At 42.8% G+C, this 25,864-nt stretch overlaps 1 protein-coding gene across 1 annotated transcript in view; it reads right to left on the reverse strand.

Annotated features, from left to right (window-relative positions):
* Positions 1-25,864, reverse strand: part of TMC7 (transmembrane channel like 7) — a 53,617-nt gene that overhangs the window by 11,235 nt on the left and 16,518 nt on the right. Inside the window, exons 2-12 of the mRNA XM_006756076.2 lie at positions 24,441-24,684; positions 23,131-23,279; positions 19,556-19,723; positions 16,350-16,432; positions 11,583-11,728; positions 7,740-7,887; positions 6,654-6,827; positions 5,453-5,610; positions 2,502-2,619; positions 2,113-2,210; positions 1-24 (exon numbers count right to left, since the gene is read on the reverse strand). The exon at positions 1-24 is cut by the window's left edge and continues 172 nt beyond it. Coding sequence (XP_006756139.1) covers positions 1-24; positions 2,113-2,210; positions 2,502-2,619; positions 5,453-5,610; positions 6,654-6,827; positions 7,740-7,887; positions 11,583-11,728; positions 16,350-16,432; positions 19,556-19,723; positions 23,131-23,279; positions 24,441-24,684 — 1,510 coding nt within the window. The remainder of the gene's footprint in view (positions 25-2,112; positions 2,211-2,501; positions 2,620-5,452; positions 5,611-6,653; positions 6,828-7,739; positions 7,888-11,582; positions 11,729-16,349; positions 16,433-19,555; positions 19,724-23,130; positions 23,280-24,440; positions 24,685-25,864) is intronic.

Consider the following 25,864-nt stretch of genomic DNA (forward strand, 5'->3'; position numbering starts at 1 on the left):
GAGGAACAGTACGTCACCAGGAGCCTGGAGACAAACGGGACAATTTCTCACTTGCACCACCAGCGTCCGCCAAAGCCACAGACCCACGTCCACAAAATTAGGGCCATTTCTACACTGATCTGGAAACTGGTTAGTCGCAAGGCTAGAAGATGCAAAAGATAGTGAATTCTGGAATCACAAAACCAGGGTCTGAGTCTCAGATCTACAACTGAGCAGCCGAATAAATTTAGAGAAGGCTCATTTTTCTCATCTGGAATATGGGGGGTTTATAACACAATTTAGTTCTCAGGGTTGAGGTGACGATAAACAACATGGGCAGTATCTGTGCTCTGGCCTGCCACTCAGCCCACAAAGTCATGTGCATCCACGCAGAAAATAGCTTATGAAGACCCTACCACCTAGTATGCTGAAGTCCTAAAGTTTCCTACTGACACCCTCAGGCCAGAGGTCTGAGATAAACACACACCATTGTTCACTATAGCATTGCCATGTATTAGCAAAAATACCTAAATGCCCACGATTAGGGCCTGGGTTGACAGATTATAAGCCATGGACACAGTGGTGTATTATACAGTCCTTAGATGAGGAAAATCCATGTGTCCTTCCATGGAAAGTTCATGATGTTTTGTTTGTGTGGAAGGAAAAAAAGGCAAGCTGCAAACCAATCGATGCACCATGATCCCATGTAAGGGGGGAAATGAACACTTCTAGCAAGACTGTGTGTCTATGTACACATGTATTTATGCAAATGACTTTTTACGGTTAAGGACTGTTGGATCTTCCCCCAAGTATTAACAATGGCCATCTCTGAGGAGTGGGGTGGGTTTGGGGAGTCAGAGGTATGGTAAACAAGAAATCTCACTATTCTTCAGACTCCTATACTATTTAAATTCTCAATATTTACAAAATTTTAAGAAGCACATATTCATGGCATATTTGCATAATGTTTATTTAAAAAATATCTTTATTGATTTCAGAGAGGAAGGGAGAGGGAGAGAGAGAGAGACAGAAACATCAATGATAAGAGAAAACCATTGATTGGCTGCCTCCTGTATGTCCCCCATGGGGGACCAAGCCTGCAACCCGGGCATGTGCTCTGATCGAGAATTGAACCATGACCTCTTAGTTCATAGATCGACGCTCAACCACTGAGCCATGCCAGCTGGGCTGTATAATTTTTAAAGGTCAATTTCTTTTTTGTAACTTTTTAAAATATGTTCTTATTGATTTTGAGAGAGAGAGGAAGGGAGAGGGAGAGATAGAAACACTGTTGAGAGAAAACATTAACATTCATCAGCTGCCTCAAGCACACACCCTGCTAGAGATTGAACCCACAACCAGGGCATGTGGCCTGGCCAGGAATCGAACAGATGACTTCTTGGTGCATGGGTAGACACTCAACCACTGAGCCATACCACGGCACAAGGACAGTGTCTTTTCTAATGTTTATTTTAAGGGCTTGCTGGACTTCTGACATGCTCACAGAATTTGTACATCTGGGTGAAAAAGTCTTAAGTGAACAGTGTTTCACTTAAGGCTCAAGGAGATGCTGAGAATAATTTAAAAAGTGACAGAATAGTAATGATAATCATAATGGTGATAGTTCATGTCTTGCTGAGTTTCGAAGCATGGAGTTAGTACTTTTCTCTGCATTTTCTCGTTTAACCCTCACAGTGGTGCTGTGAGGTGGGCACTGCCACTGCCCCATTTCACAGGTGGGAAAATACGCCCAGACCTTCCTTAAATTGCCTGCCCAACGTCACACGACTAGCAAGTGGCAGTGCTGGGGCTTGAACCCAGATCAGGAAATGGGGTGTCCACTGAGGCCTGAAGGGTCTTCCCTGACAGGGCTGTGGCTGTGCTAATGGCAGGAAGTCATCCCCATGGAAAACAGCGACATTTCCACTCTTCACACTGCCTTTTGGGGGAACCTAATGGACCATGGGGTTGATGGCCGGGAGCTGTGTGAAAGTCACGGGATGGTTCTCAGTGGTTTCCTGGGACTGTGAACTCACCTAGCGCTTTATGGAGAGCAGCTGTGAGAAGATCCTCCAGTAGGTGCAGGGGTGGGAGGAGTGAGGTAGTAAAGGGGGGAGTACCCCTCACACTTACTTTCTGGGAAAATCCACAAAAAGGGTCACAGCCAAGATGATGATGAAGTCGAATATCATCAGCTTGTACATTTCCTGCCCAACTTGGGTCTCCCAGCACTAAAACCAAAGACGGGGAGAGACCATGAGACCCGACTCAGGGCAGAGAAAGCCAGGTTCTCAGACTCCTCCCAACGCCCATCCTTGTCCCAGATCCTGTTGCCTCTGGAGCCTGTCAGCTGGTGCTCCTCTGAGCTCCAGCACAAACTGGTTTTCAAACCCTTAGAAGTGAGAAAGCGGATCAACTGGGATTCAAGCCCATGACCTCACGATTCTTCTCTCAACCTTGAGACTGTTTCTCCAAAATGACCCACTCAGCGGGATGCACCGATGCCCCCGCCCCCGCCTCACCGGGTAGAGTTTCTGGTTGTAGCCACAGAGCTCACACGAGTAGTTATCACAGGATGTAATCTTGGAGCCCAGAGTGAACACCAGCACACAGATGGTGGCCAGCCGCATGAAGACACACCTACAGGAAGAGAGGAAGAGACGGAGGGAAGAGGAGGCCCTGGGGCAGGCTGGGCCCTTGAACGAGGGCTAGGGGGGCAGAGAAGCTGCCTTTCTTAGAAGCAAACTCACAAATGGATAGAGTTTCTGTTTGGGATGCTGAGCAAGTTTTGGAAACGGGTAGTGGTGATGGTGGCTCAACACTTAATGCCACTGAGTTGTACACTTAAAAATGGCAAAGTTTGCCCATCCGGTGTGGCTAAGTGGTTGAGCGTTGACCCATGAACCAGCTCGCGGTTGGATTCCTGGTCAGAGCACATGCCCAGGTTGTGGGCTGGATCCCCAGTAGGGGGTGTGCAGGAAGCAGCCCATCAGTGATTCTCTCCCATCGATGTTTCTATCTCTACCTCTCCCTTCCTCTCTGAAATAAATACAAACATGTTTTAAAAATGGAAGATTTTATGCTAATATAATACAACAATTTTTTAAATGGCAGAAAAAAAAGATAAGAAAACTGAGACCTCCTGAATCTATGATGTTTTGGCCATATTATAGAACATTGTACATTTCTGGGGGAAAAGAAAAAGAAAATATTAATTGAATCTTATAAGCATCAGCTTTGAGAGATGTCTAATATATTGAAAAATGAATAAAGCATATTGCAGAGTTTCATATAGATACGAATCTACTTTTTTTTTTTTAATGTGGATGTTGGCATGAGCAGATGAGGGCTGCCTGGGGAAGCTGGGTTCAATAAAGGAGGGCAGAGAGTACTATTGTTTTTTTAAAGATGCTTTCTATTATGTGGTTTGTAATTTTTTTTATGCCATTAAAAAGAGGGCGGTAGAAAAAAGCAAGTCCACACCATTGGCTCATTCTTCTCAGTGGGCAGCGTGCCGCCTGACACTACGTGCCTGGTGGTGAGATGAGAACCCAGAGTCACTGAGGAGGTTTCCATAACGAAAAACTGAAGCAGAATATAATAAAAAGTTTGAACCTACCCAGAAGTTTACCATGACTATGGTACAGAAAAACACACCATGAAAAAACAATGAACTAAATGCTGCCTACAGGGCATTCTACAGGACAAATGCCCCAGTTTCCCCCATAAATCAATAGCATAGCACAAGGGGAAGGAGAATTCTTTAAAGAATAGAAGGAGCATACAATTCTATAATACATCATCTGTATATTATAGTGTGTGTTCACCACCCCAAGTCAAGTCCCCTTCCATCACCACTTATCTCCCCCATGCCCTCTCCTACCTCCCCCACCTCCCTTTCCCTTTGGTAACCACCTTGTTGTTCAAACCAGGGCCCCACCCTACGCCCCGGTTTGAACAAACCAATCATACAAAGCCATCTGCAATTCCATCAGGGAACTGACAGTTTTATTAGGGGTCATAATGGTTATATACATATTTTAAAATCCTTGTCACTTAAGAGATATACTGTTTGCCGAAACCGGTTTGGCTCAGTGGATAGAGCGTCGGCCTGCGGACTGAAGGGTCCCAGGTTCGATTCCGGCCAAGGGCATGTACCTGGGTTGTGGGCACATCTCCAGTAGGAGATGTGCAGGAAGCAGCTGATCGAGGTTTCTCTCTCATCGATGTTTCTAACTCTCTATCTCTCTCCTTTCTTCTCTGTAAAAAATCAATAAAATATATATTTTTTTTAAAAAAAGAGATATGCTGTTTACAGGTGAAATGACATGTTGCCTGAGATCTGGGGGGTGGGGTGGAGATGAAACAACACTGACAATATGTTGGTAATGGAAACTAAGTGACAGGTGCATGAGGGGTTCATTATACCATTCGTTCTGTTTAAAATTTTCCAAAATAAGAATATTTTTTAAAAATATGCAAATGGTCCTGGTTGGGTGGCTCAGTTGGTTGAAGCATCGTCCTGTACACCAAAAGTTTGCGGGTTTGATTCCCAGTCAGGGCACATACCTAAATTTCGGGTTCAATCCCTATGTATGGGAGGCAGCTGATCAATGTTTTCCTTTCACCTCTCTCTCTCTCTCTCTCTCTCTCTCTCTCTCAAATCAATAAAAACATATTCTTGGGTGAGGTAAAAAAAAAAAAGATGCAAATGTAATGAGGCAAATGAGAAGCAGCAAGAAATGCTCACATCACATGGTCCCCACCTGGTCCTCTCCAACTCATTTGTGTTAACTTCCTGCGCCCTACTTCATACCTGTCATTATTTTAAAAATGAGACTGAATATTTATTTAAAGTGAGAAGAGGTATTACAACAACTTACAGAAAGTCAACTGTAGCACACACTGTGGGTGACCAGGCCACATTTTCTCAGCACTCACTATTCCAACAAATGCTTCAAGTTCCTCCTGCAAGGACTTGTAACTCTCTACCCAAGGCCCACCCATGGAGGTAGTGGGTGGAATGTGGGGAGTTAATGCCTCTGGGAGCCAGCCACCCTTAGGCAGTAGAGGCAGAGTATCTGGTTTGGTTGGAGAACTGAGCCCCAGTAACCACCAGCAGTAACTTGCCCAATAACACACCATTTATCAGCTCCCTTTCCTTCTCTCTTACTTCCTTACCCCCCTCGGCATTTCTAACATCTTCAGAGCAACATCTCCTCATGGGGCCCGACCCTAAGCCCTCAGATGTCGATGCGCCAAAACATGAACCAAAAATATAATACTGGTGAGTAGACTCTTAAGTCAAAGAGATTTCACTGACTGTGCAAACTCTGATTCATTCCTGGGAGCTGTCTGAACATTGAAGAGGATTCTTGGCTTAGCAGGAAAATGTGCCACCATTGATTAGCAATGTCTGCCAGAGGCAAGGGATGGGGCAAGCGGTGATCTGAGTGGCAAGTCTAGACATTACCTAAGGATTGTCAGCCTGATCTCAAAGCCTGGGGAATAATCCTCGTAGTGGATGATCCTGGCGAAGATCACTGGGGTGATAAAATTGGCCAGAGTGATCACAATAGAAGGCAGGTACAATATCAAGAGGTTCTCTCCAAAAATCATCTTGTCAATTTCCTACAAAGATAACAAAACTGGTCAGGAGAAGAATACGGAAAGTTGCATCATAGATGAATTGATCCTAAAAGAACTCAACTTATATGTATTAGGCCGTACACTTTCAACTTACACAGTGTTGTATGTCTATTATACTTCAATAAAACTGGGGGGAAACCTCAACTATACATGTTCATTAGCAAACAAAATAAAACATACATGTTATTCAACAAGGCCTTTAAACATAAGCCATTCTCCTTCCTTGGGTGTTCAAATACAGGAAACATGATCTAGCACATACTAGAAGAAAAATGAGCCCTACTGGATTTGTTTAGGTGAGATGTAAGAAAAACAATCCATATTTCTGTATCAATGGGCAATGCATTTTTAAGGTTGTAATAATTACTTATAATAGCCATTCTTTCCTTCTTTAATTATAATAGACTATTTAGCCACATACAGTATAGGCCTATCCAGGATAAAACTACATCTCGCAGCCTCCCTTGTAGCTAGGTACAGCTACCTGACCAAAAGGATGTAAGTGGAACTTTTAAGTGCAACCTCAGGTCACGACCTTAAAAGGGAAGGGGTGTGCCCTTCTCATCTCCTTCCCATTGGCTATATGGTAAGCTATCAAGTACCATACAGAAGAGGGCCACACTCTAAGGGTGGCAGAGCCACAGGATGGAAGGCATCTGGGCCCCTGATGATTGACTTCATGAAGCAGAGCCACTAGACCAAACTGAGTTTTTAAAACCACTGTTATTTTAGGTAAACTGAGGCCCTTAGTAATAAGTAGAGGAGTTGGGGGTTAAATCAGGCAATCCAGCTGGATTTAAATATTGTGAGTCCCAGGGAGAGCAGTGCCACAAATATTCTATCTTGGATGCTTTTTCTTTCTATTAGAAGTGGAAATTGGTCACCTCTGATTTCTGGTTCTCTGTCATATCAGCCAGATGACTGACATGTAAAACAAATGATGATGGTGTCCGCCTCATAGGTTTACAAGGCACTTAGCTTCATGTCCCAACCAGTGTAAAAGTTAACTTTCAAGGAGTCCTTACCTTTTTCATGTGTTCTTGTGAGAATATAGTTGCTCTATAGATTGCATAAAAGCATGCCGCCAAAACAGCCAGAACAATGCAGTTCAAAAACAGCCTCAGAGAGTAAATCCGTATCGTTTCTTCAGAGGTCCTTTCTGCTATCTTCTGCCGTATTCGCTCTTCCTCCAGATCTGCCTGAGGAGCAAAGAAGACTCATTTGTGAGCATGGGGGTGAAGGGACACTCAGGGGTGGAACCTCTGGTTTTGTCTTCACACCCTATCCCTCTTTAAGACTTTCCTTAAATATTCATCTTTCCCAAGATAGCTTCCCAGATAAAGCCCAACTAGTTTTTGTGTTTAAAGGCCAAAGTCAAGGTAGAACCTTCTATTTGAAATAGCAATTACAACTGCAATAAATGGGAAAACAGGACTATTAGCCTATTCATGATATTATTTATATGTTATATGCATTATTTCTTGAAACAATATGTAAGGTGGGCATGTTTTTTGTTTGTTTTTTAATTCAACCTGGTCTCTGCTTTCAATAAAATTCAGTCGTTTCATATTTAGTATAACAAATAACACATGTGATTTTATTTCTTCCATCTTACTTTATTAAACTTTGATACAATTGCCTCCTCCTCTGTTTGAGGAGGGGGGTAGGTTTGATCACAATGCTATTTATTACTCCTTCTCTCCTTATTGAGAAATTCTCCTACTTTTTCATATTCACTCCACTCTACCTTATCATCGTAGCATTCCCTCTTTTGTCCTATTTTTCCTGGTATACGTGATGTTTATGACGGGTTCTCACAAGATAACAGGATGGCAAGGGGAGGAGGAAAGGTACCACTTCCTTCCACTCACTGTCCAGTCCCCACTTCCCTTCCAAGCCCTGGTTTACAAGCTCAATTCCAGGAGGGACAAGGGTAGAAGGAGATCAACTCCAGGAAGCTGTTCTCTGCTAAAAGCTCTTGAAAATTACAAAGTGCTTGCTAAGTACTGGAGAAGCCTGGGCCCCATCTAGCTCCTCTGCAAGCCGCAAACCCGCCTCCCAAGGCCCCGCCGTGCCGGCAAGGCAGCCACCGAAAGCCCAGCAGCACTCACTCGGAGCTCGTACCGCAGGCTGCTGTGCTTGAGGTCCGCCATGCTTTGGTTGGTGATGCAGAAGTCCCAGCCAGCGAAGATCTTGTTGCAGTAGCTCTGGAAGTGCTCCTCACTCCGGATCAGGTTGATTTTGAACCCTTCCACCGACCTGACCCCAAAACACGATTATGCTTCTTATGAGAACAACAAGATACAAGCCCATGGATTGACTTTGTCTAGACCAGCCGTGGGCAAACTACGGCCCGCGGGCCGGATCCGGCCCATTTGAAATGAATAAAACTAAAAAAAAAAAGACCGTACCCTTTTATGTAATGATGTTTACTTTGAATTTATATTAGTTCACACTAACACTCCATCCATGCTTTTGTTCCGGCCCTCCGGTCCAGTTCAAGAACCCACTGTGGCCCTCGAGTCAAAAAGTTTGCCCACCCCTGGTCTAGACTAAAGCAGTTACACGTGGAGGCATTTCCCACCCATTTTGACGCAGTCACGTTCTGGACCATCCTACATATATGTGGCAGCAAACCAGGCATCTCCTGGACGAAAATAACTTCCTGTCATCCACATGACAGCTCTTCTCACAGCTGGAATAAAATCCAAATTCTAACAGCCTATATGATCCTGCACAATACCATCTTTCTTCCCATATGGCCACTCTGTTGATACCACACCGGCTTTTTTTCCTTTTCATAAACACACATACCTCTGCTCCTGCCCCAGGGCCTTTGCACTTGCAGTCCCTGCTACCCTCTTCTGGGACAGTTTTTCCCCTGCCACTCCCTATGGCTGCCTCTTTCTCATCTTTTAGGCTTTAGCTCAAATAACCCCTCCCTGGATTCCCCACCACCCCATCTAAAGTTGTGACTCCCACTTTAAATTAGTCTCTTTCATTTCCTTCACAGCAATGAACCTACTCTGCAATTATCTTACTTACCTGTTTATTGCTTCTAGTCCCTGACCCTGATTAAATTTTAAATTCCTTGAGGGCAGATACCCTGGCTGCCTCGCCACCTTGATATCCAAAATGCCTGGACCATAATGTGGCCACTATCCAACTGATGGATAAATGAATGAATAAATTATTTTAAATAGTAAATGAATCCAATATTTAGTCAGCACCTGCTCCAATCAGGTGCAACTCTTGCATGCTTCATAACTGTTATTCATTCAAATGCTTTCATAGGGAAAAAAAAAACACTTGAGGACACAGCTATATTAAATGTCACACACTGTAGATGAAACGGGGTGTTTTTAGGATTTGCCAGTGAGTTGTGAAGACAATAAAAAGTGAAAGGAATTATAAAGCTCAGTCATTCTGCCAAAGTTCATAGCAAAAGATGTTCATCAGAACCATCCGGGTGTTTTTCCAAAATGCAGACTCCCAGGTGGGGTCACACCCTGGTATTTTCCATGAGGGGGTCTCAGAGTGGGAGGGTTCAGAAATGTGTTATTTTATAAAACTCCAATGTGACGCTGAGGTACCACCGCAGGTGAAAATCTCTGATTTAACCCAAACCTACATTTGACAGATGAGAAAGCCAAGGTCTGGAGGAGAGAAAACTAGTTCCCTAGAACAGTGGTTCTCAACCTTCTGGCCCTTTAAATACAGTGCCTCATGTTGTGACCCAACCATAAAATTATTTTCATTGCTACTTCATAACTGTAATGTTGCTACTGTTATGAATCATAATGTAAATATCTGATATGCAGGATGGTCTTAGGCGACCCCTGTGAAAGGGTCATTCGACTGCCAAAGGGGTCGCGACCCACAGGTTGAGAACCGCTGCCCTAGAATCAGTTAGTGGCAGAAATGGGGCCAATTTGATGATGATGATGATTTTAATTTAATAAATGTGTCAGGCTGACATTCATTAAATTAGGTTCTTTACATGCCTTGTTTCTGCGAATCCTCCCAACAACCAGGTGCCTATGTTTCACAGAGGAAGAAAATGAGTTTAAAGAGGTGAAGTGACCTTCGAACCTCAGTCTCTGAACCCCAAAGTCCACACTCTTTGCCACCCTCACACTTCTTCCTCGAGGGGGTGGGGGGGGCGCTCTCCCCATTACAGCACACCCAGCCCCTCCTCCAGGCTGCCCCAGGGAGCAATCAAGACCCAGACATGAGGAGCTTGAGCAAAATCTGGAGATGGAGTCACTATTTGGCTAATAAACTTACTTCTTTTTCAGGGCCCCTTCCAAGGCCCTGGAAGCACCTCTAGCAATGTGTTCATCTGGTCCTGTTTCTTTTTATATTTTACTAGAGGCCCGGTGCACAAAATTCATGCAGGGTAGGGTCCCTAGGCCTAGCTGGCGATCAGAGCTGATCGGGGCCTTCCGGCTGCCTCTTAAAGAGGACTCCTCCAAATCATCTAAACTGCAGGTCTGTAAAACCTGATCTGCCCCGCCACCATTGCCAAGCAGCAAAGCCAGAGCCGGAGTCAACCAACATTTCTTTACAAGAATCTCTCTGTCCCTCCAAATGAGCCACTGCTCCTTCTTGTCCATACGCTGCCCATTTGGGTTGGGGAATGGACACACACCAGGCAATTTTCATCTCCTAGCTTCTGCCTCAGGTTATGAGTGCCCAGCTGGGCTCTGGGGCTGGTGTGGTGGTGAACCTGAGGCTCCATGGAGGGAAACTCGGTCCCAGCATCTTGGTCTCTTCCACGCCTGTGATAAGGAGCTTCACAGCCCCCTGGCTTGTAGCACTGTTCACACTCTCACATGGACAATGAAGTGGGTAAGAGAGGTGCCCAACATGATCCTGTCTGCCAAGCAACCCCTTGGGGCAGGGACAGAAAGCTGTCCATCAGAAATGTGTGGTTTCCCTTCCACAGTATAGTGTCAGTGCTGGCAAGTGGCTGCCAGCCAGGGATAACATTTCCTAGCCTCCCTTGCAGCTATAGTCAATGGAAAGTGAGTGATGAGTATCACTTCAGGCCTAGCCCATAAATACCTCCCACAGGATACTCCTCCATGGCTGTTCTCCCTTCCAGCTCTCAGCGGGAACTTCAATGCTGACAATGGCTGAACTTTGGCCCACTTGAGTCCCACAGTGACTAAGAAGATGTCTACCACACTAACCTATGTCCCACTCAGGACTTTATGTAAGAAAGATATACAGCGTTTATTGTGTTTGGGCCATTGTACTTTTGGGGGAAGTTATTCGTTTATAGAGTAATTAATATTCCTCACTTTTCTTTTCCTGTAAATTGACACTAAACCATTTGTCTACTGGGGAAATGCCTGGTTCTCCTGTGATCCTAATCCACTGGTCACAGCTGAAGGGTCAGGGTTGGGTACCTGAATGAAGCAGAGCCAACAAATCCCTTTAAAGGATTTCTGAACCCGTGACCCAGAGAGGCCACATAAGGGAACTGCCACCAGGAGAATCAGAGATGAAGGAGCTCTTGCTTTGGGGATATTTTGAAGTCACACCTGTATCCTTGTCCCTCCTGTAATTATGTTCCTCCCTTCCTTGGTTCTCTGAGCCACTCAGCTGTCCTTTGCCCCAATTAGTCAGACGTGGGTTTCTGCCATTTGAAAACTGAGAGAGATGTGGTTAATATACACACCAGATTGAAGATAAGGTTGGGGACATGGCATTGGCACATGTGTGCAATAATGATTGAGTGACGATCTGCAGGCTGCTCCTCCAGCTCTCAAATCCTCCTCCACAGCCTTCACATCTCCAGTCTCCAGAACATATAAATCTTTCCCCCACAAAGCCCACCCCTGGACTCTGCTCATCCTCTGGGCAATGCCTCCCGGGGTCTGTGGCCTCCAATCAACTCCAGCCAACAGGGTAATTCAAAGAGAACACAATGATAAGGTAAACTTTACCTTTTCACTATCCAAAGAAGGCTCAGGGCCAGGTAGGCAATTGTGCTTAACAAATAAGCCAGAGGCAGATCATAGGTGAAATTCTGAAATTTCACCCCATCAATGGTGTAATGTCCATAAAAGAGGCAGGTCTCTTCCAAGAAACCCTAAAACAAAGTCACAGGCATGAATGAAGTCAGGCTAGTAGGTTTACTCCAAGAAACCAGTCTCTAACTCAAGAACTCACATTCCAGTGTCATTTCTCATCCCTGAATTCCCAGATTCTGAAACCATCCCAGAGGTATCAGGGTTGCTTAATGTTTGGGGAATAGAGCATGGATAAAACTTGAGCATTAAAAATACACAGGTCTGGGATCCAAATATGAAATAAAAAAAACAAACAAACACAATTCCATGTGCAGTAATAGCAAAAAAAAACAAAAAACAAAATACTTAAGAATAGATTTAACACTGGAAATGTATATTCCTGAAGCTATAAAACATTGTTTAAAAATTAAAGAAGATCTAAATTAATGGAAAAACATCCCATGTTTACGGATCAGCAAATCCATGGTAATACGCCCCAATTGATCTATAAATTCAACACATCCCTATCAGAATCCCAGATAGCTTCTTTGTAGAAAATTACAAACGAATCCTAAAGTTCATATAGAATTGAAAGGGATCCAGAATTGCCAAAACAATATTGAAAAAAAAAAAAAGAACAAAGTTGGAGGACTCACACATCCCAATTTCAAAATTTGTTGCAAAAACAACAGTAATCAAGACAGTGAGGTAGTCACATAAGAATAGAATATAAATCAATGAAAGAGAATTGAATTCAAAATTAAGCCTGTACATTTATGGTTCGTTGGTTTTTGGGAAAAGAACAGTCTTGTCAAGAAATGATGCTGAGACAACTGAATAAACACATGCAAGAAAATATATATAAACCATATATAAAAGTTAACTTAAAATGGATAAAAGACCTAAATGGAAGAGTCAAAACTATAAAACTCTTACGGAAAAAAAATAGAGAGCTAGCCCAGCCAGTGTGGCTCAGTGGCTGAGCGTTGAATTATGAAACCAGGAGGTCACGGTTCAATTCCTGGTCAGGTCACATGCCCGGGTTGCGGGCTCAGTCCCAAGTAGAGTGTGTGCAGGAGGCAGCCGATCAATGATTCTCTCATCATGGATGTTTCTATCTCTCTCTCCCTCTCCCTTCCTCTCTGAAATCAATAAAAAATATTTTAAAAAATAGAGGCCTAAATTTTCAGGACCTTGGATTTGACAATGGATTCTTAGCTATGACACCAAAAGCAAGAATAGCAATAACGAAAAAAATAAATTGGACTTTATCAGAATTTAAACTTTTGTGTTTCAAAGGACACTATCAAGAAAGTGAAAAGACAATTCAGAGAATAGGAAAAAATACTTGTAAACTACATATCTGATAAGGTACTTGTATCTAGAATATATAAAGAATTCTTATAATTCAACAATAAAAAGATATATAATCCAATAAAAAATGGAAAGAGGTCCTGTCTAGGTGGCTCAATTGGTTGGAGCATCATCCCATTCACCAAAAGGTTCGGTTTTGGTCCCAGGTCAAGGTACATATAAGAATCAACCAACAAAAATATAAATAAGTAGAACAACAAATTGATGTTTCTCTCTCTCCCTTCCTTTCTCTCTCTGAAAGTTTAATAAATAAATAAATAAATAAACACAAAGACATTACACTTCACACAAACCAGGGCGGCTATATAAAAAAGTCAGGTAATAGCAAGTGTTGACAAGGGTTGGACATCAGAACACTCATAAAGTGCTGGTGAGAATATAAAATGGTGCAGCCACTTTGGACAAGTCTGGCATTTCCTCAAAAAGTTAAAGATAGGGTTACCATTTGACCCAGTGATTCCACTCTTAAGTATATTCTCCCAAAAAAGTGAAAACATATCTCCACACAAAAACTCACACATGAATGTTCATCGCAGCATTATTCATAATAGCCAAAAGGTGGAAACAACCCAAATGTCCATCATGAATGAATAAACAAAATATGATATTTCCATACAATGGAATCTTATTTGGCCATAACGAGGGATGAAAAACTGATAGCTGCTACAACATAGATGAACCTTAAAAACATGTCATGTGAAAGAAACCAGAGACAAAAGACCACATATGATTCCATTCATATGAAATGTCCAAAATAAGTATTTCACAGAGACATAAATCATTAATAAAATAGATTAACGACTGCTTAGGTCTAATAACAGGGAGTGGGAAGTGATAGCCAAAGGGTATGAAATTTCTTTTTTAGGTGATGAAATATTCTAAAATTTATTGTAGCAATGACTGCCTAACTCAGTGAATACACTAACAACCACTGAATTGAACACTTTCAATGGGTGAACTGTATGATAGGTAAATTACACCTCAATAAAGATATGAACAAAAAAACCCAGTAATAATAAAGTGACCTCTGAAACTATAGCACAGAACGGTCCCTGACTTCTTATGGAAAGAATAACTGACCACCTCAACTTCCTCATTGGATGGCAAGGAGATTCCAGGAGAGTGAGAAGAGGACATACACAAAAGCAGCAGTCTAGGTAACACAGAGGTGTTCACCACGGCACTGTTTATAAAGAAGGAAAAAGGAGGCAACCTGAATGTCCAGTGGCAGGGGCCTGGCTAGACTGTGGAAAATCCATACTCTAAATAGTAAGCAAGACCTTGTTAGTGCCCGAGAAAAGGCAAGAAGGCTATGAACCACGGTGTTCAAGGTTCGGTGACCTACAGGAGGGGTCCTGTCACGCTTTACTCTCTAAATTCTGTTCTTTAGAACAACCATGTATTGATACAGTAAGTAAAATTTTTAACAGAAAAAAAATGTAGAAACAGAAGACTCCATCTTCTTAATAACTCTCCCAAGGCAGGGCACACAGGCCGGAAAAACTTGCCCAACGGCATGAAACCTGTTTATATTTCCCTGGGGTTGATATCAGAGTTATCATTAATCCTCCCCCCAAAATTATGTAACATTACGGGGTAAAGGTTCATGGGCCAGGAAAATAATTTGTCTGATTTTATAATGAGCTTGGCTTACCTGTTTTCAACAAAGACAAACCACTCTTGGATCTCTCTAGCTCTAGGGGCAATTTAAACTTAAATTTTTAATAAAATTAAAATGCAGTCTCTTGGTCACACTAGCCACATCTCAAGTGCTCAAGAGTTACTGGCTATCAGAGTTTACAGCACAGTTCCAGAACATTCTTATCACTGTAGAATATGCTTTTGGACATGCCTGTTCTTTGCCATGCATACTTTATTGAACACTGGTAATCAGGTGCATCTAAGTTTCCTATAGAATATTTCCTAAAAGACCCTGGCCAGGTGGCTCAGTTGGTTGGAGCGACGTCCGTACACCAAAAAAAGGGTTGCAGGTTTAAATCCAGGTCAGGGTGCATACAGGAGACAAGCAATTGATAGTTCTTACTCACATTCTCTCCGTCCCCCCTCTCAAAACCAACAAAATCCTATCTTCAAGCAAGGATTTAAAAACCAGTTTCCTATAAGGAAGAAGATTATGATGTGTGGAAATCTACAGATTTCTCTTTTGGGATGTAATCTAAAGAAATGGGGTTAACAGCAGTTCTGGGATTTGATCCTACTTTGCTTTCACTAGCTGGGTGAACTTGGGTGCATCACTGAACTTCTTTTCTCCTTGCACAGTGGACATTTCAACACCCACCTGATAATTCCTCTCAGCTATTTTGAGAAATACATCAGAGACGTAAAAAGCACTTTTTCAGAATTAAACACAATGGACAAATTCAATACTTTCTATTTATCTATTCCAAAAAGTGGAAGTTCAATGCAGTATTTTAATACCAATACCTTCCAGAAATGTATTTTTATAAATATCGAACAAAGTGGTTCTTAATGAGGGGCAATTTGTCCCCCAGGAAACATTTAGCAGTGTCTGGAGACATTTTTGGTTGTCACAACTTGTAGAACTGCTACTGGCATCTAGTGGGTGGGGACCAGGGATGCTGCTAACACCCTAGAGTGCACAGGACAGGCCCTGGAGGCAAAGAATTATCGGGCCTGAGATGTCAACAGTGCTGAGTTGAGAAACCCTGATCTAGAGGGCAGATGGCCACTTTACATAGCTCACACCCACACACAAAAAATGAAAGCTCACAAAATATCATTTTTTAGAGGAATGTTAAAAAGCCCTTTTGAAACTACTATAAGGAGGATGAGATTAATTCCACTTTAGAGAAGGGTGTGTTAACCTGGGATTAGTAGACTTTTAAGGGATTTCAGGAAATGTGTATGCCTGGGCATGTGTGCACTTGTGCAACACGCACGTCTGTGTGCGTCATGTCTGCAGAGAAGAGCCACAGCTTTCATCCAGGTGATCCAGAATGCCCAAACCTTATAGGTTTTCAATGTCAGAGAAATTAAGTAATTCTGCCCGGGTTTATTTTCACTGACTTTTCTGTGGAGGAACTCAGCATTTTGTTGCCGTTCAATCTGAAGGTGGCAGGGGCTAGGAAAAGGACCATGGCTGACAGTGACAAAGCATAGTTCCTGCATATTCTGGGAGGGGGGAGGGTGAGGGTGAGCATTATCCTTGTAGATGCGATCACTGCAAATCCTGTTCCTTTTATTGGTACTTGTGCCAACACTGATGACATTCAGGAAACTGATGTTTAAATTAACCTATTTTCAGGATCTTAAGGGCTGAAATACAGAATTAGGTTAAATACTTACAGTGCCTGAGAGCAAGTCTATGATATAACTGTAAAAATAGATGAGTCCAGAACTACTTATTGGATATACTGTGCATTGAATATCTGTAAAAAAAAACAAAACAAAACAAGGTCAGTGGAAATAGCTTTACAGTCTCTATAACCTGTCTATCACCCTTTGTAGAGACATGAACATATGAATATGTATACACATTTAGATGTCATTATATATTGGTATATTTGTGTAGGGATGTGTGTGTGACTTTCTATTTGCAAACCAAACCCCAATGCACCAGGTACAGTAGCATATCCCCTTTCATTTTTCTAAACATTTTGGGATGTATGTTTTCTTCTGTACATTTTGCAGGTAGGTCCACTTATTGTAATGTTTTCTGCTTGTACTGGTATTTTGTGTTTTGGGGTTCATATTTATACATGTTGTAGAATTTTGTGATTGATAAAATTGTTATTCCATTTTAACCACATCCAATTCTAACAGATCTCTGTGTGTATGGGAATAAACATGCAGTTTTATTTGAAAAATATATATATTTACATATGTTTAATTAACCAAGAAATATTTGAATAATAATTTTAGTGACACTACCTTATCCTTGAATTAATTCACTTCCTCTGTATCAGTCAGCTATTACTGTGTAACAAATAATCTCAAAGTTTCAGTGACTTCACATACCAACCATTTATTTTCTCATTCATGGATCTGCAGTTGGGGTTAATTCAGCAGATTTAGGCTAAGCCAGGATGGTCTCGAGGCTTCCACTTGGGCTCAGGACTGCTCCCCATGGCTCCATTCTGGGGCCCAGGATGAAGAGTAAATGGCTCTCCTCATGGTGTGTCTCATAAGGCAAGCCACACAAAGCCATTTCAAGCTATCATTCCAATAGACAAAACAAGCCACATGGCCAAGTATAATATCAATGGAACACAAAGTATTCTCTGTCCACAGTGAGAAGTCCTGCAAAGTCACAATTACAGGGGAGTGACAAATTGGGGGAAATAAACCAATTTATCACCCCTTTTCTGGGTCTTAGTCTCCCCTGTGTTAAAATAAGAGAGTTGAAGCAGTCTCTTCAAGGCCAAATTCAGCTCTGTCATCTTATAATTCTAACACGCATATGTTCATTTATTCATTCAACAAACATTTCTTAATCACTTGGATGTTGGAGATAAGATGATGAGTAAGCAGCAGTTCCTGCCCTTGAAAAGCTCCCCATTAAGGAGAAAGAAAGACAAGCAGCAGTTACGTTTACAGAAGGTACTCAAGTGGTGGCATGAATACGGTATTATATGCAGACGAAGGAGACAGTCATCCTACTTGGAGGGGAGTCAGGAAGATGGAATGAGATGCCTGCGGCTCTGCTCCTCACTCACTGTCCTCCAGCCTAGAGGTCGGCAAACGATGGCCCACGGGCCACACCTGGCCAGCTGCCTTGTTTTTGTTAATAAGGAGTTATGGGCCCACAGCCACGCCCATTCATGGATCTGTCTGCGGCCACGTTTGTGCCACAATGGCAATGTTGAATAGTGGCCACTGAGACTGTATGACCTGCAAAGCCCAGAATATTGACTACCTGGCCTTTTATGGGAAAAGCCATGCCAGGCGTCTCATTTCTCTAATACACCAAGTTACTTGACAGCCCTGGGCCTTCGCAGATGCTGCTCCTCTGCATGAAGGTGCTTCCCTGAGCTCCTCCACAGCTGCCCTCTCCTCACCCTCCTGGACACGGCTTAAACGTCCCTGCCTTCACAGAGGGCTTTGGGGCCCCTCAGCCTCCAGTGTCCGGGTGTCCAACTTCTCAGAACTTTATCCCTTTCCTCTCCCATGGCCCAAGTCACACCTTCTATACTTCGTGTGGTTCACTCCTTAAAGCCCACCTTCTGCTGGAATGTATGGCCCTGTGGATGCAGGTGTGCTGTTCCCTGTTGTAGCCTCAGTGCCAGGCTCAGGACCCAGCACACAGTAGGTGCTCAGTAAACACTTGTTGAAAGGAATGAAGAAGGGAAGGAAGGTGCTGAGCATTCTACTATCTTATTTAATACTCACTTTTAAATTTCGAGCATTGCTTAATTATTTAAGCATTTTTATTTTCTTTTAAATAATATGGAATGTATATTATTGCTTTCAATTATTTCTAATTTAAATAAGTATTTATCATTTTTAATGAGCAAAGTATTAAGTAGTGAGGTGTTATTTGAATAATGAAAGAAATCACCTCATTATTTAAATTATCACCACCCCTGTATGGATAAGGAAACTGAGGCTCAGAAGTCTAACCAGCTAGCAGAGCAAGGCCTCGAAACGGAGCCCAGGGTTCTCACGTAGCAGCAGTAATATTTATCTGTAAAATGGACTTATGCGAAAATGAGAATGTAGTATTAGCATACAGTAGGCATCAATATGGGTGCCACCGCCCTGAACTAAGTCTGGGTTTCCACATTATCCTCCTTTTATTTTGAAGTGTAATAGAATTAAGACAGAAACGAACACGAGGAGGAGGAAAGTTGAGGGCCACAGAAGTGATTCTAGAGGAGGGTTCTTCTAGGGAAAGGAGTTCTATGATCTGAGAAGCATGAGGCTCCAATTCCAGCCCCAGCACAAAACCTGGTCACAGAACCTAATCAAATGTCTGTAGAATGACTGAAACTCGCCCCATTTGAATAAACAAAGTGCCCAGAAGATCTGATCTACGTTAAGAATTCAAAAAAACACCCCACACAGGTCCAGCACTTGCCAGTGGCACATGATTGGTGTGTAATAAATGGTAGCCCCGAGCATCGCCATTGTCAGAGACGAAAGCCTTAATTGTATTACGCTTGCTAAATATTCCACTTTCCGACCCTGCGGTTCTCCTCCCACATGCCTCGATGAACTCGGGAGTGGCTGAGCGACTTGCTTTGGCTAAGGAGATGTGGCAGAAATGACATGTCATCGTCAGGCAGACGCTTTAGGAGTTAGCACATCTGTCATGGCTCCAGCATGAAGACAACACGGAAAAAAGCCACCACCAAACAGAGGTGGACATGTACTGTGAGCAAGAAAGAAACCGTTGTGGATAGCAGGTGCAGAGAGTCACAGGGTCATTTGTTTCTGTGGCATAACCTGGCCCATCCTGACTACGGTAACCAAGATTAAGAATATAAAGATTTCTAAAGAAGCAGGCATTGTAACCAGACAACACTCTAGGGAAAACCAGGCCGTGGACTCACCTATGTCTTTGGCTGGGATAAGCACGAAGCTGCTGTTGGTGATCTTGTATTCGGTGAGCAATATTGGGAGCAAAACCAACATAAAGATGATCAGAAATATCACCAAATTCAGCAACACCAGAAATCGCAAGAAGGAGAAATAGGACTGAATCCCAGTGCCAAATTTCCCTGGAAAAAAAGAAATCATTGAGCAGGAGTACTGACCCACTGCCCACTGTAGATTTAATCAGCCACACTGGGCTGAAGATGGAGGAATCCTGGGGGAGGGGATGGAGAAAGAAACATTTTATTTTTTCTACTGTTGGCATTAAGGTTCTACTTCTAATGGTTTAAACTTTGACTTGTAAATGTACATTCAATCTTTTTTTTAAAAATAAATTTCATTGATTTTTTACAGAGACGAAGGGAGAGGGATAGAGAGTTAGAAGCATCAATGAGAGAGAAACATTGATCAGCTGCCTCTTGCACACTCCCTACTGGGGATGTGCCTGCAACCAAGGTACATGCCCTTGACCGGAATCGAACCTGGGACCTTTCAGTCCACAGGCTGACACTCTATCCATTGAGCCAAACGAGTCAGGGCTGTACGGGAGGACTCAATAGTTATCTTTTCTCACATAAAAATCTAGTTCACTTCTGCACCATTTATTGAAAGACTAAACTTTCCCCCAATGAATTGCAGTAGTGCTTCAGTAATTGTCCGTAATGTATGAAGCCATTTCTGAATTCTCTATTGTATTCTATTGGTCTATTTCTCTATCCTTGCACCAACACCAGGTTAATTATTTTAGATAAGCATAATACTTGACATATAGTGCTATAAGTCTCAGCTTTATTCTTCCTCAGGTCTGCTTGATCCTTTGTATTCCTATATAAATTTTAGAATCAGTGTGTTAATTTTCACATGAATACATATACACACATATACACAAAATCTGCTGAGATTCTGATTAGGATTACATGGAATATGCATGGGTCAATTTGAAGACAAGTGACTTGTTTATAATATTGAATCTCTGATCCATGAACATGAGATATTTAGGTTCTTTAATTTTAATGTTGTACATTTTTATGTGCAGAATGATTCATATCTTTCTTTACATATATCTATATTCCTAGGTGTTCAATGATTTTTTATGCTACTGTAAATTGAATCATTTTTAAATATTCATTTTCCAAGTGTTTGTTGCTGGTATATAGAAATACAATTGGTTTTATATAGAGATCTTGTATGTAGCAACTTTACTTTTTTTTTTTTTAACAAAAGGCATTTGCTCAGGCAGTGTGGCCCAGTGGTTGAGCGTCAACCTCTGAACCAAGAAGCCATAGTTGGATTCCCGGTCAGGGCACATACCAGGTTGCAGGCTTGATCCCCAGTAGGGGCCATGCAGGAGGCAGCCAATCAATGATTCTCATCACTGATGTTTCTATCTCTCCCTCTCCCTTCTTCTGAAACCAATTAAAAAATGTTTTTAAAAAGGCATTTTGTTTCTGCCTTTCCACTCCCTATGCCTTTCCCTCCATGGGCCAGAACTTCCAGGATGATGCAGATTTGAATCCGTGATAATCAGCACCCTTTTCTCATTCTCAATCTTAGGGGAAGCTTTCAATATTTCACCAATAAGTATGATGCTTGCTGCAGAATCTCTGTAGCTGTACTTAGCAGATTAAGAAAGTTCACATCTATCTCTTATTTGCTAAGAATAAGAATTGGTGGGATAAGCATATAATTTTTCTCCTTATTCTGTTAAGAATTACATTCATTGTTGTTGTTTTTTTAAGGGAAAAAAAAAACTTTCCACCACATAACGATTAAATTATTAAGGACTGTCAGAAAGCACTTGAAGAGTGAGGGTGTCTGCTTGTTCTTTGTGGGGGCAAAGAACTTAACTTTGAGGCAGAAGATATGAGAGACCCATACTCTTTGCTTCTCTCTAAACCCAGCAACCCTGCCAGAGCAAGGAGCTTGACTATCACACCTTTACTTCCTGCCAGATGAGTACCTAGCAAGCCAAGAAATCACAAGAGTGGAGCATTGAAGAGAAAATCAAGGCCCCTGTTCCCCAGGGAAAAACTACCCTCCAATACACAAGCCACTTTTTGAATGAAAATCTCCAGAAAGGCCATCACTTAACAAGAGAGACGTGGTGGATAAAACCTTAGCCTCTGAAGTTGACTGCCTGGGTTTAAATTGTGGGTCTGCCTTCTCCTAGCCAGTGAACTTGTGTAAGTATTTTAACTTCTCTGAGCCATGCACGTGATAAATATCTGTATGGAAGGATCTTGTGAGAGCTAAAGTGAAATAGTATGAGAAAATGTTTACACAAAGCCTGGTTCATAGGAAAGGCTCAATAAAGGGGTTAGCTTTTATTACTAAACGTTACTCCAAACATGATGTTCACTTAGCTTTCAAAAATGAATGGTTCAAGTGAAACTCCTTAGAAATATGTTTACATTCTCTCAATAAAACCAAAAGAGGTAGTTCTTTGAATAGATTACCAATGGCATTTTACAGGTCTTGTAATAGTAATAATGGGAACAATAATTTCCTCCATTTCTCCTACATCGCTCCTTACAAATTTGACAAAATTTCCATTTTAGTAGTTTTGAGGAGATGCTTGTAAATCATTATGCTTTATGGTAGAAACTATGTAATCCTAGAAAGTATTTTCCCCTCTTGCTCTAGCTATGTCAACCAAATGTTGAAATGTTTTTTTTTCTTCTAATTTTACTAGTATACTTCGGCACAACTTCCAATTTTTGTACACTTGCTATAGAATGAATTGTGTGTCACCCTCCAATTCGTAGGTTGGAGCCCTAACCCCCAATGTGATGGTATTTGGAGGTGGAGCTTCTGGGAGATAATGAGATTTTGATGAGGTCAAGAGGGTGAGGCCCTCATGATGGGATTAGTGCCCATATAAGAAGAGGCACCGGTTGGAGCCTTCTCTTTCTCCCGCTCCTTAACCTTCTCTCCTGGAGTGTGCACAAAAAGGGGTCATGTGAGGAGGTGACCTGATCTTGAACTTGCAGTCTCAGAACTATAAAAAAATGAATGTCTGTAGTCCAAGCTCCCTAGTCTATGTTACTTTGTCATGGCAGCCCGAGCTGCCTAATGCAATACTGTACCCCACTGTCACTATTATGGGAAAGAAGGAATTATAAGTATCTTCAGGGTCATGGATATCTGTGGCTGTATGGAGAAGCCTAATGAACTTCATCTCAGAATAATGTTTTAGATACACAATACCAAATTTGTGATGGAATAACACATGGGCATCTTCATTGGCACATTAAATAATAAGATCTAGTGGTAGATCTGAAAACTGCTATAATTTCACAGTAGGGATGAGCATAAATGGTTTCCCAAGATAACTACAACTGGAAGGAATAGGAAACTATCTGTGATTTTCCTGGTGACAAAGACACAGGTTCTGCTAATCCTAACGGTGGTGTTGCTCACATTCATCATGGAAGGAAATGCCAGATTTCAGCTACAAGTCCATGAAAACGAAGCTGAATTCCCCCCCAGGCACTATTGTGGAGGAGCAGGTGCAGAGTGTGGGGTGTGGTACCTCCTATGCTGCGAATGTCGTCCCGCCACAGCTCCAGGTGGGTCGTCATCTCACGAGCTTTCTCTAGGAACCTCTTCCAAGACTTGCTGCTATACCGTTTCCACTGGTCCCACTCAGATAAATACTTCATTTGGGTCTCCTGAATGTCCCTGCGTTAAAAAAAAAGCGTGACAATGACTACGGCACCACTGACAAGCCTTAGCATCATATAAAACCCCAGCAGAGAGGATGTGAAACCCTGGAGCCCTCAGACATTGCTGGTGGGAATGTAAAATGGTGTGGCCACTAGGGAAAGCAGAGTGGCCATTCCTTGAAAAGTTAAACCTAGAATTAACATCTGACCCAGTAATTCTACTCCTAGGTAGATATCCCAAAAGGACGGAACGCAGGGTCTCAAACCAAAACTTGTACCCGAATGTTCACAGCAGCACTAGTCACAATAGTCAAAAGGCGGAAACAAACCAAATGTCTGTCACCCTCAGATGAATATATAAACAAAATGAGCTATATATCTACACAATGGAATGTTATTTAGCCATAAAAAAAGAAGGAAGTATTGATGCATGCTACAACATGGATGAATCTCAAAAACATTATATTCTGGGCTGGCCTTGTGATCTGTTCAGACCACAGAATGCAGCAGAAGGGATGCTGTGCCAGCTCTAAGCACCGGCTCCCAGAAGACTTGCAGGATTCTGCTCTTCTCTTGGATACCAGCTGCTGCCATACAAATGAGCCTGAGCGAACCTGCTGCAGGATGAGACCATTCCAGACCAGCCTACAGCCAGCGGAGCCTGAGCCTCGATGAGCAGAGCCGCCTCTCTGACCACAGCTGGCCACAGATACATAGTGAGCCCAAATGGAACTAGAAGAATTGCCCAGCGCCAACTTGTAGACTTGAGAAACTGTTGTTTTAAGCTACAAAGTTGGGTGACTCACTACGCAGCACAGCTAACTGGTGCACACATACTCCATACTCTTTAAAAAATCTTTCCCTTTACATTGGCTAGATGCAGATAATAGTTCAGCTTTGGGAGGGCTGCAGAGCCACAAGATGGAAAGAACCTGGTCCCTAAATGACTGCCAAGTCCTCCATTGACCTGACCCAGGACTTTTATGTGAGCAAGAAATACATTTCTAAAAGGCTGACCTTTGACTTGTTGGGGTATCTTTGTCACAGCAGCTGAGCTTACCCTAAGTAATCATTTTGATTATGTGAGCTCTTGAGGAAATAAATGCATGTCATGCATAAAACGCACATCTGCCCCAAAACCTACATTAGATGCCTTCCAGGCGGCTACCGAACGAACCTTAGTCTTCGCTTCTCAGAGATGTTCAGTGCATACTTTCGAATGGATTGGCTATTGAGGTTTTCAGTGATTCCTTCCTCCAGTTGGGAGCTGTAAGAGTCTGTCGGCTTCAGCAAAGTGCCACTTTGCTTGTCTCGGGAGGGGATGTTGGTCCTCTTGCGTGCAATGGACCGGTAGCTTGGCAATTCTTGGAGGAAATTCACAGTTGGAGAAGAAAAGAAACTGGAGTCCAAAGAGAGGCTCTCTGGGTAGGAAAGAAGAAAAGCATCATTCACTTCCAGGGAGCCAACAAACAAAAGTTGTGTAGGAGGCTTGGACCTCAGAGACCGTAATGAAGCCTTGCAGACAGCCACTAGCCTGGGCCACCGACCAAAGCGTTTGTATCTTAATTCGTCTATTTACCAGGATGGTGCTCAGGACAATGAAATCATCTGCCAATGGTTTCCCTTTCCACAGATGTGTTTGTAAATATGCTTTAGGTTACATGACATCTGAGTGCTAGAGTTTGGCTGTGACCACTAGCTAAATGGGTGACCTTGGGCAGTTATCTAAATCTCTGTTGTTCATTTGTCAAATGGGGCTAGTAACATTTGCCTCAATTATCCTGACACACTGTAGGGCAGAATGACGTATAGAATAAAACATGAAAAGGGTAAAGTGCCTTGCAGAGTAATAACAATGATGTTTACAGAACAATTCCTATGAACTACTAGGCACTGTGTTAGCTTCACACACACTCATGGGATCAGGACTGGCCCTATGATCTGCTTGGACCAAGAGTATGCAGTGGAGACGATGCGGTGCCAGGTCTAAGCTTGCGAACTTCTGCTGCTCTCTGGACCCCAGCTACTGCCATGTGAACCAGCTGAGCAAACCTGCTAGGCTGCAGTGGCTCTCAACCTGCTGGCCCTTTAAATACAGTTCCTCCTGTTGTGACCCAACCATAAAATTATTTTCGTTGCTACTTCATAACTGTAATGTTGCCACTGTTATGAATCATAATGTAAATATCTGATATGCAGGATGGTCTTAGGCGACCCCTGTGAAAGGGTCGTTCAACCGCCAAAGGGGTCGTGACCCACAGGTTGAGAACCGCTGTGCTAGAGGATTAGGTGCCATTGGCTTCGTTCCAGTTTGGGAGCCTCGTGCTCCCGAGTCTCTGCTGCTCTCGCCCATGGAGAGGAGTCCGCCCGCCGCCTGCGTCTGTCCCGCTGTCCCTCTGTCGGAACTGAGCCCTGTGCCTGGGCAGCGGGCAGGGCATGTACTTGAGATCACGCCCGCCTCGGGCCCAGAAACGCAGAGCAGCAGCCAACAAAGGCGCCTTGTGGCCGCCCGGCGCTTTCGCCAGAGGATGGAGTTAATGAGCCCAAGGTCAAGGATCAATCACCATATGAGCCACTTAAGCCAGCGGCGGGGGGGGCCCA

This window comes from Myotis davidii, unplaced genomic scaffold (assembly GCF_000327345.1).
Source record: "Myotis davidii unplaced genomic scaffold, ASM32734v1 scaffold554, whole genome shotgun sequence".
NCBI classification, from domain to species: Eukaryota; Metazoa; Chordata; class Mammalia; order Chiroptera; family Vespertilionidae; genus Myotis; species Myotis davidii.